This window comes from Athene noctua, chromosome 4 (assembly GCF_965140245.1).
Source record: "Athene noctua chromosome 4, bAthNoc1.hap1.1, whole genome shotgun sequence".
In the NCBI taxonomy this organism is placed as follows: Eukaryota; Metazoa; Chordata; class Aves; order Strigiformes; family Strigidae; genus Athene; species Athene noctua.
In genome coordinates, this window is record NC_134040.1 from 31,532,696 (window position 1) to 31,549,994 (window position 17,299).

Below are 17,299 nucleotides of genomic sequence, written 5' to 3' on the forward strand. Positions count from 1 at the left end.
TATTGAGAACTGCCAACTCCCGTATCATCAATATAGTTCTGTAGACAACCTGCAGAGCACTTATCTTGATCCTGCAGATTGCCAGAAGTCCACAGACAACCGTGAAGGAAATACAGGAGTAAAGACCATCATCTTGGAAAGCAAACCACATCTTTTGTTTGCCCTGCCTGGACAAGCTGTGATTTTAAAGACTGCACAAATCACATGCAGTATATTCTGAAAAAAATGCAGCAGCCTGCATTGCAAACATTCTCATTAAAACAACTGAGTGCCTTTATTTATAAGGTAAAATAAATGTACATAACAATGTTGTTAGAGGCAATGTCTGTTGCATGCATACACTGTGACATTTTTTACACACAGTTGTAAACATCATAACACTAGGAAACAAATAATTTTAGGATGCTTTTAATATAATCAACAAAGTAAAGAAACATTTTAATCCTTAATGCAATCAAATTTAATAACATTTACATTCTAATGATTTTTAATTGTACATTAGTAACGCATAATTTTTATAAGGAAAACAGTATGTCCATGTACTCAGCATTCCTGCAGCATTAGTTCTAGGTCAGGAATGTAAAATCCTGAAAAATAAGAAAATTTTCAGATGTTGGTATGATATAACAGCACTTAAAATATGACAAGAGATGTAAGATCTATTAGAAAGCAGAGCACTATAATACTGTGCTTTTATCTCTCCAGAGAGTCAAATGATTTGAAATTAAATCCTGAAGTACTTAGTTTCAGTGTGAGGGTTTTTTCTGTGTAAGAACAGGAGGATTACCCCCAGGATGTCAGTATGTATTTAATAGGTAGTTGAATCAGTTCTTCCTGACATACACTTATCATTGTTAACTTTCCAAAATGTTTACAGATCTGGGATATTTTCCATTTCTTGCTGCCTGAAACAGCTCTGTGTTTTCTGTTCTAGGAACTAAGTACCTACAGCTTTTATTCAGTTCACCTAAAGATATGTGTGAATTTAGCACATCTGGGAGAAGTTTGTCTGCAGAAATCTTAAGCTGACAAGGCTTTCTGAGACTACTCCTCAACATAAATATTGTGCCCTATTTATATAGATTGTCATTAAAAGCATTAAATAGATACCTCCTTAGCGAAAATCCACTGATCTCCTTCCATTGCGTGGCTGAAAGACAAATATCCAATAACTGGTCCATAAAACTGTCTGATTTCCGTAAAAAAGCCCCACCCAAATCAGTATGTATAGAAATTCGGAAATTTCTCACTTCTGTCCACATGATCAACATTAAGATAAACCTGAAACCTGAAAAAAAATCTTTTCATTAACCACTTTCTTATTTAAATAGAAAAAAAAAGATTAAACAAAATCTAGATAATTATTATTAAAGTTGACTTGCCATCTTTAACTTGCTCAGATTTGCAAAAATGGAGTGAAAAATCTCTATGGCATCAAAGATAAATTAAGTAGTTTCATTCTCATGAGAATTTCTGAGCCTCGTTTCTAATCTTACTGGTCAAAACACAAGGAAAATGGGAAGGTCAGGCCCTGTAGCTGTTTTGATACAGTGTATAAGCATGGCATTGTATGTATATCACATGCAAATGTACCATATCGAACAATGCTTTAGAAAAATTGTCCAAGATGGCATATTTTCTAGAACTTACAGAATTCTATACATAATAACCAATGACTTATGAAGACATGGCATGGTATTATGTATACGCAAACATTAACACGTGTACAAAAACTTCCTAATATGCCTTTATTTTAAGCCAAGAAAATATTTGGAGCAGATCTGGTCCTATATGGTGGGATGCTCTTAGTGAAGCAAGTTTCCTCAGTCACAGTAATTCTTAATGTAATAATTCACTGGTTTCTCTACTTTTTCTTTGTAACACTCATCACTAAATGAAAAGAAAAAAAGTGAAACAAACCATACCCTGTAGAAAAAGTAGCCTCTGCTTTGAATCGCTCCAGGTCCTTGAAGTTCTTCCTGAAAAAAAGTATTTTAAATCGTATCTACTCCTGTAAATGAATACATATAGAGGGGTTCTTTATGTACATATGAAAAGTATTTCTTCAGTACTACTATATATTCTTGCCCTATAAGGTATGCTTTGTATGTATTTCTCCATGTCAGTAACAAGAAGTTCATGTTGTCATGTAGAAAGAGCAGAAAACACATGAATGAGGGCCACATTCTTCAAGTTTTGACTCAGTTCAGATTGCTTTAGAGCGGTACTAGTAATGACGAGCAGCCTTTGCCTTCGACTCTCCAGGTTTCATTACCCAGACACAAGCAGAGTGTCTTTATGGTTATCAGAGTCTCTACAGACAGAGTAGAGCTGGTCTTTGCACCTTGCAGAAGGATAGCAATGAAAAGCTTAAATATCAGAAATACTTGCACTCTTCCCAAGAATGAGATCCCAGACTGTTCCCAGAGGTGTATCATGATCACACCTCTCACATTAACTCCCAAACAAAAGACCAGCGCTTATGATATTCTATTCTGCTAGTGCTGCACACTTTGAGAAACAACTGTCTACTGATCCATAGAGCAAGAGGGGAGAAAGAACCATAAAGAAAATAAAAATTCCATTTAAATGTAACAAGTACAAAGCATGAAGTATCCAGTTGCTCTAATGAGGCCTCTGTGATTAGAGAACACATAAACTTAATCCCAGTATTTTCATTGCTTGTGGTAGTATCAGATATGAGTGAAGTGTCTGTCTTGCGGGTGGGGGAGACAGGCCAATTGAGAAACAAAATAGTTCAAATCTTCTGTTTAGCAGAACATAAAATTTAGTTGGAATTTATTTAGCAATGATAGTGTTTCTCAATTTAAAACTGGGGTAATGTGATCTTTTGGCTCATGATCATAACCTGAGTTGTCATAGAAAGAAATCACTCCATGCGCTACTCTAACGCTGTAAGAATTGTGTAAAACAGGATAACTCCCATCATTTCCAAACACAGGAGTAGCTTCAATCCAGGGAAGCTTTTTGAGTCTTGTTTATAATTTTGACTTCAGTTCACCACATATACCATTATACTTATTTCTTGGAGTATATTCTCATTATTCATTCTAGTTTCTTTGATTTACATAAAACATCCGTATGATTTTTATTTACACTGTCCATCTCATTCTAGCATTACCTGGGTTTGAAATGCCTATCTCAGATCTATAATCCATTCAATATTATAGTTTTTATATTTCAAAAGGATAAAAATTTGTCTGTTAATGGAGTCTTGTACATGGCCATTGGAGTATTTTATGGTATTTCTATTTCATTATTTTTCTACTTTTTCTATTCAATGCATGAACAAAAATAAAAACAGAAACAAAATAGACAGTTGCTGCAAGTTAAGGAAATTGATCTATTACATAAAGGGAATCAAGAGTACAATTACTAATATGGAATTGTTATTTGTGTTAATATGTTATTCTCTGCTTTCAGCCAGATACATCTTAAAGAAGGTTTCTTAAAGAAGATAGTTTTCTTGTGTGGTTTCATGTCAGAAGTTTGGTATTAAAAAACAACTGAAGCTAAAAAATCTGTCTTCATTGTAACACCCACCTTCTAAACTTCCAAGGGTTTGGAGATGTTAAAAAATAATTAATACATGCTGTAACATATATGCATGTGTGTTCACAAACCTGCATGTATATATGTATACATGTATATGTATTTGTGAAGTACGGTTATTTAGAATTTTATTTCAGTGCCTGCCCTCTAGAAATTATCTTGCTCTGTCTCTTAGATTGACTTGTCAACAAAATGCTCTTGCGTCTTCTTTCCTGGATCATATCGTATCAGCCAGGATATAGCTTAAGAGGAATAAAATTCATGACAAAATCTGTGTCAGTCCAAACTGTGAAGAAAGAGTAAGTTTAATAAAGCATGTTTCCTCCTTCACTCATCCACCTTTTCAGTTCCTTGTCTGGTTGGGGAGAGAGGTGGGTGTGTTTATGTATAGCAGGTTTTGGTTTTCTTCCCTGTTGAGGAGGAAGAAAATCAGCAGCAAGCTAACCCTTCCTGTAGCAGTCAGTGGCACCAGAGTCCGATAGTCCAACCAAAGGTGGGCAGCCACAGGAACATGAGGCCTTCCTGCTCCCCAGAGGATCGGAGTTCCTCTGCACGTCTTAGGCAGAGTTGCTTTGATCTCTACTGTCTTTAAAGTTCACCTGTGCCATTTCCCCACTGCCCCTTCTGGGAAAGATAGATGTATTTCTCACAGTCAGGGAATACTTGCACTACTTTTATTACTGATGTTAGATTATTTCAGTATTTTCTTAACTTTCTTATAAACTGCTATGACCCTCAGCAATAACATTTAGAGAGGATTTTAAACTCTTGTACTAAAATACATCAAAATCTGCCATATAAACAAATATGATAAGCATAAAATGGATGAATTTCAAAGATTTATTATGACATTAAAATAGATAAGGTGCATGCAAAACCACCAAACCAAAAGAATCTGCAAATGAAATTGATTCCAGAAGAAGCTAGCATTTTGTAAATGTCTGTTATTTATGCACTGGACACCAGTAAATAGCACCTTTAACAAGGTGACTGCTACTCACAGTAGGAATTGACAAGAGGAAATTTCAGAAGTTGCTTTCTATAAAATGCAATTCAACTCAGAGCTGTTTTCATTGTTTCCTTAGATTTTGTATTTGGTTTATTAATATTTTTAAATGGTTGTATTCTGTAAGTGTTGACCATGTCATTACTTCTCTTGGCTTCAGCCTTACAGAAGAAAATGTATTGAAGTGCGTATTTAATATCACACATTTTCCTTGGGATTTAATGAGCTCTTCACTCTGTAGCCTAATCTCCAAATGATAAAACATTCCAAAATAAATAATCATTTAAAACATATGAGAAAAAATCAAAGGTGGTTAAATCCATTAATAACTATTTTACATAATGGCCCAGATGAAGCCTTCAGCTTGGAAAGTGTCTAGGATGCACCTGCCAGAAGCTAGAGAGTATGCCCGAGGACTGGTCACTCCACACTTCCTCTGGTCTCCCACCTTTTTCCTGTGTATGCACAGCAAGACACTGTTAAACCAGGATACTGGACTGATGAGAATATAGTCTGAACTAGTGTGGCTTTTGTTATTATGCCTTCTTTCTTAGAAACTATTACTATGATATGACTGTGACAGTTCTATGTTCCATTCCTCTTCAGACAAATCCTAGTTAGACTATCACCCTTATTCTGCTTAAGGATTGACTGAGTTACTGCACCATCTACTTTAATCTAATCCAGTTATCCACAATAGCATTGACTAATCTAGAAGATTCCTGTACCTGTAGTTCACAAAACATGGAAGTTGAATTCTGTGTTCAAACTTTTAGCTGGAACTACAGTTCTTATGTAGCAAAGAGCCCAGCACTGAGGGTGTGGACGGTCCCACTGAAATAATGACCTTAGTTATGCATGTCTATGTATTTAGCTGGGTTAACATGTAAGCATAAATGTAACATCATGACTGCAAAATGAAAGACTGCTAGTTATCACAGTGTAGAATGATTGGAATTCCAACTGTTGCTATTTCTGTGTACTACTAATTATGAGTAGAGTAATACAAATAATAGGAAAGAGGTCTTTTAAAAATGAGACAGGGAAAACAATGGCTAAGGAAACATATAATACTCATCATAATTCATTCATGTCTACTTTAAAAACATGATGAAAATAATGTCCTTTACAAAAAGAAGCATGACAAACTGCCTTTTGCCACAAAGTTTTATCTGCCTGCTCTGGGCTCATTCCCAAACACTACAGCTTTTTTGTTTAGTTGGGTTTTTTAATTTCCTTCGCAAGAAATATTTCCAAACACTATCCTAAAGAAAGGATATCAGTATGTGATTACACTTTGTATCAGATAGCTAATATACTTTTTTTTTTCCCCCTAAGGATTTGTAAAGTATGGACTTTGATGTTACTTTGATGTAAAAAATAAGCCTTTAAATTGTTTAGCACGTGATGGCTTGAGAGGTCTTAAATAGAAACAATTTATTACATTTCATTTGTGAGGTGTTATAAAGTATAGTTTACTGTTTAGCAGTAAAATTAGTTAACAGTAAAATTGCTTATAAATTATTTTGAAATTCTTAGTGCTGTAGGTCATAAATAATATATGTTTAAGGAGTAGATAAGGTTTGAATTCCAAACAGGAAAAAAAAATAACCTCCCCTAGAAAATATAACCCAACTGCAGTATAATGGTATAGACATATTTGAAGGTATTTTCCTTTTATAAAAGAACTAACAGATCCATTTTGATACATAGGCTCTGTGTTAAGCATATATTACTTCATGTATTACTGTTCTGTTTTAAGCATATATTACTTCAGTGATTTTTGATTTTAAATGTTAAATATCAGCAGGATTATTTTTCCATAAATAAAGAATTGAAAAATCTCATGTTTCTAATGAAAATAGACTAGTGTGATATTAAATCATGAAAATAAAAATGTTATGAGCAGAAAGATCTACATGGACATTTTTAGAAGAGCTAACAAATCACAAAATGTGAGAATCCAAGCATGCAGAGTTTAAGATTACATACGTCCACTTTGTATCTCTTCAGTCTTCTCTCATTAAGCTGGGGAATGAGTTGCAGCAAAGGATGCAGGACAGACGACTGAGAGGACACGAACACAGACACATGAGCAACAATGAAATTCAGACCTTATGATGCAAAAAAAATCTCTTCCTGCAGTATTGGCTTATGGACTAAATGTGCATCAGTAAAGGTCTGAAGATGTTAATTGAGAAACTTTTTTTTTAACATTCTGATTTAACAACAAACAGGTACCAACACTTATATTTACACTATGAATGTGACTCACAGCATGATGGAAGGAAAAGCTATGCGTCCTCACATTTACTCATTGAAAGTTCAGAAGTGTTTACAGACTTCTTGCCCAGGCAATTGCAGATATTCAGATTTTCATCAGCCTCTGTGAGTAGTACAGAGGATGTTTCTATACAGTACTCCCACTAACATTTCTATGATTATCTACTATGGAAGTTGATAGCTTCTATCTCCATTATACTGAAAAGTTCATTTTCTTCAGAATAATTTAAATTGCAGCAAGAATTTATTTTTTTTTCCTACAAAATATTGTGCAGGAGGGATCCATTCTCAAGTAAAATTTGTAACCATGGCACTGGACACGCTGCCTAAAAGACAAGGTCCAGTTGTGAAATCCCTTGCATTCAACAAGACTTTATGGTTACAGACATAAGCAAACATGTGCAGACATAAGTTAAGCACAGTAGCATAGCGTGCACCCATTTAAATCTTCAGCTCATGTAAATGTAATTTAAAAATAATGCATTTTTGATACAATAGTTCTTACAAAAGTAACACAACAAAGAGAATTATAATATATGCAATAACTAGAGCTACCAAAATGTTAATGTACTAAATAGGTAAAATGAACTTGCCTACTTGGTGCCAATTTTGCACTGTCTGCAATGTGGCAGCATAATATCTAAAGAAGTAGAAGTTTGATGTGAGTGGAGGAGTTAAAGGGCAACTCAGCTGGCCACTTTGGCTCTGCCTTTCAGTCCGTGGAGAGAGGTTAATAAAGCGAAGGAATGAGGGGTCTCACCGAAATTAGTATCTCTGAGAACTGGGCTAGAAGACAGCTAAACCAGAAGAAGTGAGAAAGAAGTAATCTCTGGGGGCGGGCAGGGACAAAGGTATTCAGGATGGGGACAAAGTAGGATGCGGTAACCTCTTAAGCAGGAGCAGCAGCAGAAATAGCTCATTTCACTGTGTCCTGATTACCATTAAAACCTCAAGAGAAGCACTATCATGACCCCAGTATCAGCAAAATCACTTTCTGGGAAATATGCCACATGTTTCTGAAAACATGTAAAGAACAAGGCAAAAATGGACATTAATGTTTAAGAATGATTGCTAAGAAATGAGAAAACATGAATATGTTTAAGTTTCTCAAAATCCTATCGTGCACAGGAAAGCCACAGAGATGCACAGAAATAACATATTATGTTTGCACTTTAAAAGCAAGAATGGATCACACATAGTTTATATATTGGTTTATAAGAATATTTTTATAGCAACAATACTAGGCTATTTTTAAATAATATTTTTCATCTAAAATATAATCCAAAGTCTGAGTCTTAAATACTATTTTGCTTGATACATATTTATGATGTGCACAAATAAGTACATACAATTTAATAATTAATAAAAATCATTAAGTGTTCTTAATACTTATGGTCATGTTCTCAGCTTCTACAAATCTGCATTATTTCACTGCATATATTATGTTCCAGTACCAGAAAAAAATACTTGGTCTTATATTTAAATGTTGAAACTACAAGATTAAGATGCAGTTGGGATTCCATGGATGTTTAGTCATGGGTTTTTTCCACACCTGCACAGTACTGATGATCCTCTTCCATGTTATTAAAACATGTTCTGTATCTTAAACGTGAAACTCCCAGTTCTGAGCATGCTGTACAGTTGGAGAAACTGCTGCAAAAAGCAACATTACCTTGGTTTTAGTACAAGCACACATGTACTCACAGGGAGGTGCTATGCCACTTACCATGGTGTCTGAGTTGCCTGAGTCATGAGTCTTAGAATAATGAAATAAGAACTGTTCAAAAAAAAAAGTGAGATTTTACTACAAAACAGGGCAAGGGTCTTATGATTTTCTTGACAATTTTAGTGTATCATAAAACATACATAGAAGTCTTACCCTTTTGGTGTTGTCTTTTTCATCTAAACCCTGTGGGAATAACAATCAGTAGAGAGGCTTTTATTTGTTTGTTTTGTTTGGTTTTTTTTTTAAAAAAAAAAGGACAATTTTGATTACATTATAAACTTTTCAATACTGGATTGGAATATTGTACTTTCTTGGCAGATATATTACATGTCTTTGCTTATCATTGTTACTACTTCTTTCAAACTCTGTAGAGAGCATTGATTTATTCTCCACTAGGAGAGTAGATGGGTTTAGTGGATGATCCTTTGTATATGCCTAGACTCTCCTGAGTAGATTTCTTTCTCCACTGAGAGCTCATGATTTTTCTAATCTAGATCAATAAAACCACCTAAAACCTTGTATCCAACCTGAAGATTATTTCCCAAACATTAGAGTGTCCTTGTTATCTTTAATAAGTATTGGACACATGGCATTTCAGATTAAGAACTGAATAGTATTACTCCCAGCACTGAGTGACATTTCATATACTGGGTCTTCAGAATTCACTGGCACACTGAGAGATCAGGCTTCAGAAATGCTAAATAGTCTTTCCTGTATGTTACCTGTGGTTTCTGAAGAAATCCCATGACCAAAAAGCAAAGTTCTTCCATTGTATTGGACACCTAATACAAAGAAAACATGAACTCAGATATCACACTTCCAATCCTACTGCATATAATGAATAGCATCAAAATAATAAAGTAACCTCTGTCTGACTCACCTGAAGCTGAGAATCTGTAGACAGGTAGGCAGAACATGCATCGTCTATCTGTAAAATTCACACAGTCCTTTTTTAAGAAGTCATATTAATAAAAACAAGTGAAATATGTATTTTCAGAAACAGTTCAGTGCAGCTAAAGCCATGGCAAGCTTGTCCACCATGGAATCCTTATAGGTATATTAATGAAATATTTTTCATTCATGGGAAAAAAAAGGCCTTAACCACATTAAAAAAATGTATACATTATCCAAACAAACATATACATATCTGTGTTCTTTATTCACTTACCTGTGTCATGCCCCTCTTATTTGAAACCTTCTCAGACTAAGTCATATTTTAAATTATTATTTGAATCATCTGGGATATGGACTATGAACTTAAATCTCTTCTGTGATATCTTTGGATTATAAAAACTGTGAAGAAAATGACAAAACTAAAGCAAGTGATTCAATGAGCAGCCCTCAAATACAACTCTTCCAATTAGATTCCAGCATCCCTGCAAGTGTATGACACACACATCTCTTGAGTGATTATGATATGTGCCAGCACATCTTATGCATACCAGTCAACTTGTTCGAGTCACCAAGCAACCAATATCTGAGGTTTGTACTGATTTGTTTGGCAAATGAGGCGCCTTACCCATTTTTGTTCAAAGGAGGTGATTCCCAAATCACAGTACTAGTAAGAGATGTATTCAGTATATTTTAAGGGATCTAAACTCAAAGAGCACTGTGGAAGAAGTAATTGCTGACTAACTTAGACAGTCAGCACAGAACGGAACGTGACACACATAGACACAAAACCAGACCAAATCCAGAAGTCCCAACCCCCATTTAATCTGGATCAAAAGAAACATTTGTTTAGCTCTACATCTTATCTCCAAAAATGGTCAAATGTCAACACCCAGGGAGAGCCTAAGACAAATCCAGTGGTTGAGTTAAATCCATGATCTCCAATCACCAACTATGTGTAGTGCAAGCACTGTGAGTTGGAAGCAGGTCCTTTGTAATAAAACTCAGTGAATTTTTGTGCTGTGAATTTGATGAATCTCTCTCTGAACCACTGTTAGCATCCGTAAAGTCCTGTGGCAAGGGTTTCCTAAACAGTGCATGAAATACCACTTCTGTTTGTCTTGATCAGTCTTGTCAAAGTTATCTTCATTCAGTGCTATCATGGTCTTGTCTTGGAAGAAGTAATGAATAAGTGATTCCCACCCATCGTTTCCCTACTGTTCATGACCTTGTGTAGTCAATTAATCACATCCTCCTTCTGTTGTGTTTTCCAAGACGAAAGAATTCTGTAATACAGAATCATTTTTGGTGGAGTTATTAATCGGAAAGGAAGAAGAAATGGAATGAAGGATATTTGAATTAATGGAAGTAATATTACAAATGCTAAAAGTAATATTACCAAAGCTGAAAACTTTCTGTAAGGAGAAGAACAAAATCTCCAATACTCCAAATGAAGCTGCACAGTTTAATAATAACCAAAAAAGAGGCTTAACTTTTCATTATATAAATTTAAAATTGTATCAATAGCAACTTCCATTGGTATGTGCTATTTTTTTCCACTGAATATTTGATACTGTTAGTCCAGGTGTCAGAAAGCTCTGACAATCATCTTGTTCACAGACTGCATAAAATAAAATAAAGAGCAGGCAATGCAATGAGTCTTATAATTTTGTTATAGGTAAAAAGCCCTAAACAGCACTCTTTAGCAATTAAAACATCAAATGAAAAAAGCAATAAGCAAATAATGCATATCTGGGTAGTTCAAGACAAGACATGATTCATTTCTCTAGAGACAATCTATGAGAAAGCATTAGCAGACATAGTGGGAAAGCTAATAGCTCACAGAATTCCCCCTTCAAATAGTTTTTATTGGTAACGCATCTTTCCCATTCTCTTTTCCCTTCATCTTGCTGTTGTTTGTCTCTGGATATATTAGTCCAGCTTCACTACTTTCAGAGTAAGAAAATGTAGAGGGAGAAATCAGCAGTAAATGAGATAAACTAAACTGAAGTCATTTTGGTAACCTAAATTAAAACTTTGCTGTTTCTTCTTGGTGAGGGATTTTGTTTTGTAGTGTTAGGGTTGGTTTTTTTGTTGTTGTTTATTTGCCTGTTTTGTCATTGGAGGTGACTCTTAGACAATGACCATAATTCAGTAGCAGGACAAGCCAGAGACTGCTTTGTGTTGGACACAATGCAAGGTAAGGTATCCCTCAGCTGAAGCTTGCATGAACAAAGCAAGGGCTGAGGAAAAGCCATGGTTTCTGTTAATTCCTTTTTAAAAAATTTAATAGTTTCAATCATCCTTGATGCATCTGCTCAGTAATTTTCTCTGCAATCTCAGAAATGTGGTCTGAGGGTGTGAGCTTATGCGTTGTTTGGTGATGATTAAATAACAAAGAAACAAAAGGATGCCAGAGACAAGTACAGGAGCACAATAATTAGTTACAAAGTTCCCATATTTATAAACTCCGAGTCATTCCTGGAAAATACTATGTTAATTTAGCAGCAGGGCTTCTGAATAAAATAACAAACTGAATAAAGTAACAAACACTAATAAAGTAACAAACAGGGAAGAACTGATTCTTTTCACTCCAAGAGAGTCTGGTGAGCTGGTATGATTCTGTAATCAGTTTGAGTTAGGTTATATTCAGCTTGATTTAGGTTATGCACTTATGCATCTAATTCTCTTTCCTTAGACCCTCTCCAGTCCTGCATTATTCTTGATATAACAGTAAGTTTTATATTGCTTATGTTACACAATTTTACACAGCATTTAATATATTATGCATACTTTTTTTTCACTGAAATCAATGGAAACTTTGCCTTTGCCTATAGTTGGCATAGGGACAAATCCTGTGTTACAACTAGCAAATCTTAGCAATAAATGCAGAAATGTTTAAAATAGCATTTTTCAATCCAGAAAGTAAATAATTTTCATGAACTCCTTAAAGCTATCAGGACCCTACTTCCCAAAAGACCATTTTTCCCCAGGAGATAAGTATCACCAGCGCTTGTTCAAGTGCCAGTCTAGACATATGTTGGTGTGTGAGAAAACACTTCCAAAATGAACTAAGGGGAGCTGACAGTAAGGGAAGTGTCTCCTGTAATGGCTGCAATAGGAAGAAATTTACTCCCTGCATCTGTACCCTGGTGAGTCACTCGCCTTCTAATGTTATCAGAAGCTACAAAATTAAATGTCAACAGAATACTTGAAGGTTACAGCAACACCAGGGCCTGCGAGTTGCAGGCTAAACCCTCTCTGCATGTCATGTCCTGTCACTCCATCTGTTCCAAAAGGGCAGGGAAGAGCCCATGTTAACACACGTGTCACATCCTAGAGTCAAAGCGAATGTTAATTTCAAAGATGAGAGTGGAAGTTATAGTAGTGATCAGTAGCAAAATGTTAGAGGGGCTAGTTGACACATTATCCTTTACTAGTCAACTGAGAGCCTAGGATTAGGATTAAATACAGTATCCCAGCCCTGTGTGCAGAACTGAAGAAGCAAGAGGTAGTTGAAACAACTCCTGCATATCGTGTATGGACTATAAAACTATCAGACAGGACACTGTGTTGCTTCCAGGGACAGTGACTGTTCATTCACAGTTAAATGACAACTGTTCTCAAATGTAGCTCTCCATTGAGCCAAGACAGTCTTCTCCTGGAACGACGTCTCAACACCCAGCCTCAACACCTTCCTAGAACAACTGTTCAGAAAATCTGGAAAAGAAGATGTTTCACTTCTTCACTGATGTCAGGATAGGAGATGTACAGGAGAATCAGGACTGGAAGAAGAAGTACCTGAACTCCATGCAAGAGAAATACTGGAGAGTGAGGTGCAACTGTAGCAAGGATGGGCACAGATGAAATGGGAGGATACCATATAGCGGATGACGCTTACCTCTTTCCACAGCTGCAAATCCTCATCTGCTTCAAGTGCTTGGGATGGCACTGGTGCACCTGGAAGCACAAACCATGCTTAGTAATGCTGTACAGCAAAGGTATTTTGTATAAATGTCCTGTGTCAGTGATTTAAATAAAAACTCTGAACACGATGGGATACCTAGCACACTGATTAACTGCAGAGTCTGAGAGCTGTGTGGTCCAAGGAAGTCTGCTGCCCCAGGTGTTGTGGGGTTTGTTCAGTAGTATCTACCTGCTCTGTTAGCAACACAGCTGGAGGCTTCTTCACAAGGTCACAGCAGATATGAACACCTACATCTCTTAGCGATAAACATTGTGGAAGTTATGCAGGTTTCACTGAGGGTCAGGCTAGCATTAGTCTGTTCTCAGTGATAAGTAGCAGGCAAGAAAATTTGCATGGCAGATCACGAATGCTAAGACCTGCTCAGGAAAACACATTCCAGCATCTACAACCTCGAGGAGCTTTCTGAGAACTCAGCTCACCTCCAGCACGTGTATTGCAAGTTGAGAATCTGGATCGTACCTCTTACTTTCTTGTATGTTACAATTAAAGAATTAAACACATGCTATGAATAATACCCATGATATGGACAGGATGTTTTTGAGAAGGTGATAGAATGTACATGTGTAACTGGCTTTGTTTCCTCTGTTTGGTGTATGTGATGTGGAAAAGCTCAGTCATTTAGGAAATTAAATGTGTTATTAATTGCATAATGCTGCAGCAATGCTGTGCTTGGCTTGGGGGCAGTTCCTTTCTCCATCTGGAAGTCAGTCTCTGGGTCCCTCCCAACTCAGCTCCCAGAATATCCACCTTTCCACATCGTTATTTTACCTGGCAGTACATTTCTAATAGCAATGTATTTAAAATATCTGTAAATAATAGAAATGAGCATCACTAAATTGTGTGTACACTAGACACCATGCAAGCATATCAGTGAGGAGATGTATTGTAACTCACCTGGGAGGGAGATTGGTGCTGGTGAAGGTGGGACTTTATCTGTACAGTCCTAGCACTGCAGGAAAGTGTATGAAGTCATCTAATTTATCTTAGAGATAAATAGAGATCTTATAACCTCCCAGTCTATAATTACCTGTGGTCACATTTTTTTCAAAGAATTGAACCAAATTAAACAAACAAAAAAAAAAAATAGGTGGAGGTAGACTTATCTAGAATGGCCATATGAACAGGGTATGAATGCCAATTATCTCCATTTGTTTATGAAAAAAATGTAGTACCACTAATAACAATAATTACTAGAGTAGTTAGTTCCAGGCATTAACAGGTAGATTTCAAAACCACATTTTGCTACTGGCACAGACTTAAGGTGACTAATTATTCTGGAAGCTTGTATTAAAAATAAATAAATAAATAAAATAGAGGGGCTCTTAATTTCACACTATGTAGAAGCGGGATATTTTTGAAATATCTGAGATGTTCACATAACAAGAAAACTGCTTTCCAGTGAAAAATTTGCTTCTTTAGATGTTTGTTTTAGTTCAAGGAAAAACACCAAATAAAGTAAAGCTGATAAAATTCTCTTACTTTGTTTTCTATTCTTAAATTAGTATATTCAAATTGGAGTATTGCCTGGGACTGGTATCCTGGTTGCAAAGAGTGGAACTGGGCAATCCTTCAAATTAACCCACCTCCATTAAACCTTTGCCTGCCTGGCTCTGAACACTGCTTCTGCCCTTGCCTGGTTCCCAAGGCTTTCCAGGGGGAGTAGAAGAAATCCAATAACCTGTAAGCTTAGGACAACAGACAAGAAAGCCTGAATATTACAGCTTGAGCTTTTTTTTTTTTTTTCCCCCCGGAGTATAAAAGTTTGGACAGAGGAGATACAATTATTTTACTAGGAACTAAGTTTCCTTAACCCTTCTCCACTTCTTTACAAAACTCTTATTTCATGTGCAGTCCCATCTATTTTGTGCTCACACCTAGGAGTGTGTTCCTCCCAGTGCCAAGTGGTGTCCCACCATCGCCCCATCCAGAACAGTGCTTCAGTCCCCCCAGAACTTCATTCATTCACAGACACAACTGCACACACAGGGAAACAATACGTGATTCTCTAATGTACACAAAATGACCATAGCAGGGAGGAAAAAAAAAAAAAAAAAGAGAGAGAGAAAAGAAAAAAAAAAAAGTGTTATTGAGGAAAGCAATTCTATTCAAAAGGAACATGGAGGAGGAAATCCTCCTACCAAATTTACACTGTCCATGACACATTTGTTCTCCTATCCTTCAATTCTGCCAACTTCTAAAAAATCAACTTCTTCCAAGGCATCAGAAAGCCAGGTGCACAGTTTCAGCCACTTTTCAACATGCCATTCACTTCCTACATCCTCTCTCCACTGCTCTCCCTAGACAAGCTTCTGTCAATTATTTCTATAGGAACAATGATGAAATACTGTGTGCCATTGCCCTTCCTTGCTCTCCTTTTCCTTCCCTCCCCTCTTCCACATCTTCAGAATATATTTTTAACAGAATACTAAGTATACTGAACTTAGATTTCTTCAATTCTTGATATTAAAAAAACACAACAAATCAGAACAAAAACTCCTGATGAAAGCAACTCACATATAACACAAACAATACTCCTTGCACTGCAATTTATTTTGCAGTGTCACTTCACAAGGTATAAGTAGTTAATCTATCTGGAGTGGGGAAATAGCATAGAAAAGAGAGTATGTTTTGTTTAAAAACCCATTAGCTGTTCTTGTTTTACAAGCACTCTCTGCCACAAAAATAGCAACTCTCAGGAGTAAGACTACATTTCAAATAAAACCAAGGTAGTCAAGCTCTATGCCTAAAGAGTTCAGCAGTTCTGTCCTTTCTCACTTAACCCCACCCCCAGCTGTTCCTTGTGCAATATATATTGCTTCAGGTTGGACTAAGTGACTTCCAGAGGGTCCTAAATTTTCCTGCACTTCTGTGACACACCTCGTTTCTCTTTTCTTAGCTTTTACATCAGAGTAAATTATACTTAAAATGAAACCGCTTTTAACAAGAGCCGCTTCTCCAAGTTGCTGGAGTGTAGTTTTGCCCGAACAGGGTAATCCTCCTGGGCACGAATCCACATGAAGTCCCCCAAAACGGCCCCCCGACCCCGTGCCCAGCAGGTGCGAACCCCCGCGCAGCTCTCTGCCTCTCCCGCAACCCCGCGCCCGGTCCCAGCCCGGCGGCAGGCTCGCTTTGCAGCACCCCCCGACAAGGCTGGAAGGCTGCCGGGGTCACCTGCCCCCCCACCAGTATTGCAGGGCTGACAGTGCAGAAAGGGGTTGCGAGGGGGATGCTCCTCACCTTTGCAAGCAGATATGGAGGAGGCGAGGAAGAGGAGGAGGAGGAGGAGCATCGGGGACCCCGGCAGCGCCGCGCCGTGCCCAGCCTTCCTCGGGCTGCCCTGGGGGGGGGGTGCGGGGGGCTGCTGGTGGCAGACGCTTCCCATGTCCGCGGTGTTCCCTGCGCTGCCGCCTCCCTGCCAGCCGCTCTTCTGGGCATGCCCTCGCCGCCTGCCCAAACTTTTAAAATCTCCCTGACACGTGGACGAGCATCAGCCTGAGTCAAGGAGGGCGCGTCAGGCGCCCTCCCGGCTCCCCCCGGCCAGACCCCCCCCACCGCCCCGCCGGGGTGATTCAGCCCCGCTCGCACCCCGGGGGCAGCTCCACTTGTGACCTTGCTGGGGCGGTGGGTGCCTCTGCCCGGCATCGAGGCGAGGGGCTGGGCAGGCTCCAGGCCCTTTATTGCACCCCCTCCCGAAGAAAAACCCATGTTACGAAAAACCTGTGTAAAAGCCCCTGAGCCCTGGCAGCAGTCGCGGAGGCTGGCGCGAAGGGTGCCTCTTGCCGTTTCTCGGCAGTTCGCAGTGATGGAATGGGGGTGGCAGCGGGCAGCATTC

At 37.7% G+C, this 17,299-nt stretch overlaps 1 protein-coding gene across 3 annotated transcripts; it reads right to left on the reverse strand.

Annotated features, from left to right (window-relative positions):
* Window positions 1-273: 273 nt before the first annotated feature.
* NMU (neuromedin U) lies at window positions 274-16,880 on the reverse strand. 3 transcript variants are annotated; one of them, XR_012633480.1, is made up of 11 exons: window positions 16,705-16,880; window positions 13,381-13,439; window positions 9,469-9,516; window positions 9,311-9,370; window positions 8,742-8,771; window positions 8,589-8,639; window positions 6,572-6,646; window positions 1,926-1,979; window positions 1,251-1,288; window positions 1,111-1,150; window positions 274-587 (listed from the first exon to the last, which is right to left on the reverse strand). XR_012633480.1 is itself a non-coding variant. In XM_074903836.1 (10 exons), exons 1-9 carry the CDS (start codon window positions 16,847-16,849, stop codon window positions 1,115-1,117), a joined length of 558 nt encoding a protein of 185 aa, XP_074759937.1. In that variant the 5' UTR covers window positions 16,850-16,880; the 3' UTR covers window positions 274-587; window positions 1,111-1,114. The 3 variants fall into 3 exon arrangements, 2 of the variants coding, with proteins under 2 accessions (XP_074759937.1, XP_074759936.1); XM_074903836.1 differs by lacking the exon at window positions 1,251-1,288; XM_074903835.1 differs by lacking the exons at window positions 274-587; window positions 1,111-1,150; window positions 1,251-1,288; window positions 1,926-1,979 and adding an exon at window positions 4,924-5,034.
* Between the last annotated feature and the right edge of the window lie 419 nt (window positions 16,881-17,299).

Excerpts from the sequence above, each read along its gene's own strand:
- NMU (XM_074903835.1), bottom strand. The coding sequence starts at position 16,849 with ATGGGAAGCGTCTGCCACCAGCAGCCCCCCGCACCCCCCCCCCAGGGC. Across the intron at positions 9,371-9,468 it reads CTACAGATTCTCAGCTTCAG|GTGTCCAATACAATGGAAGA; the intron begins GTGAGTCAGACA and ends TCTTTGTATTAG. Across the intron at positions 8,640-8,741 it reads AAAAAGACAACACCAAAAGG|TTCTTATTTCATTATTCTAA; the intron begins GTAAGACTTCTA and ends TTTTTTGAACAG.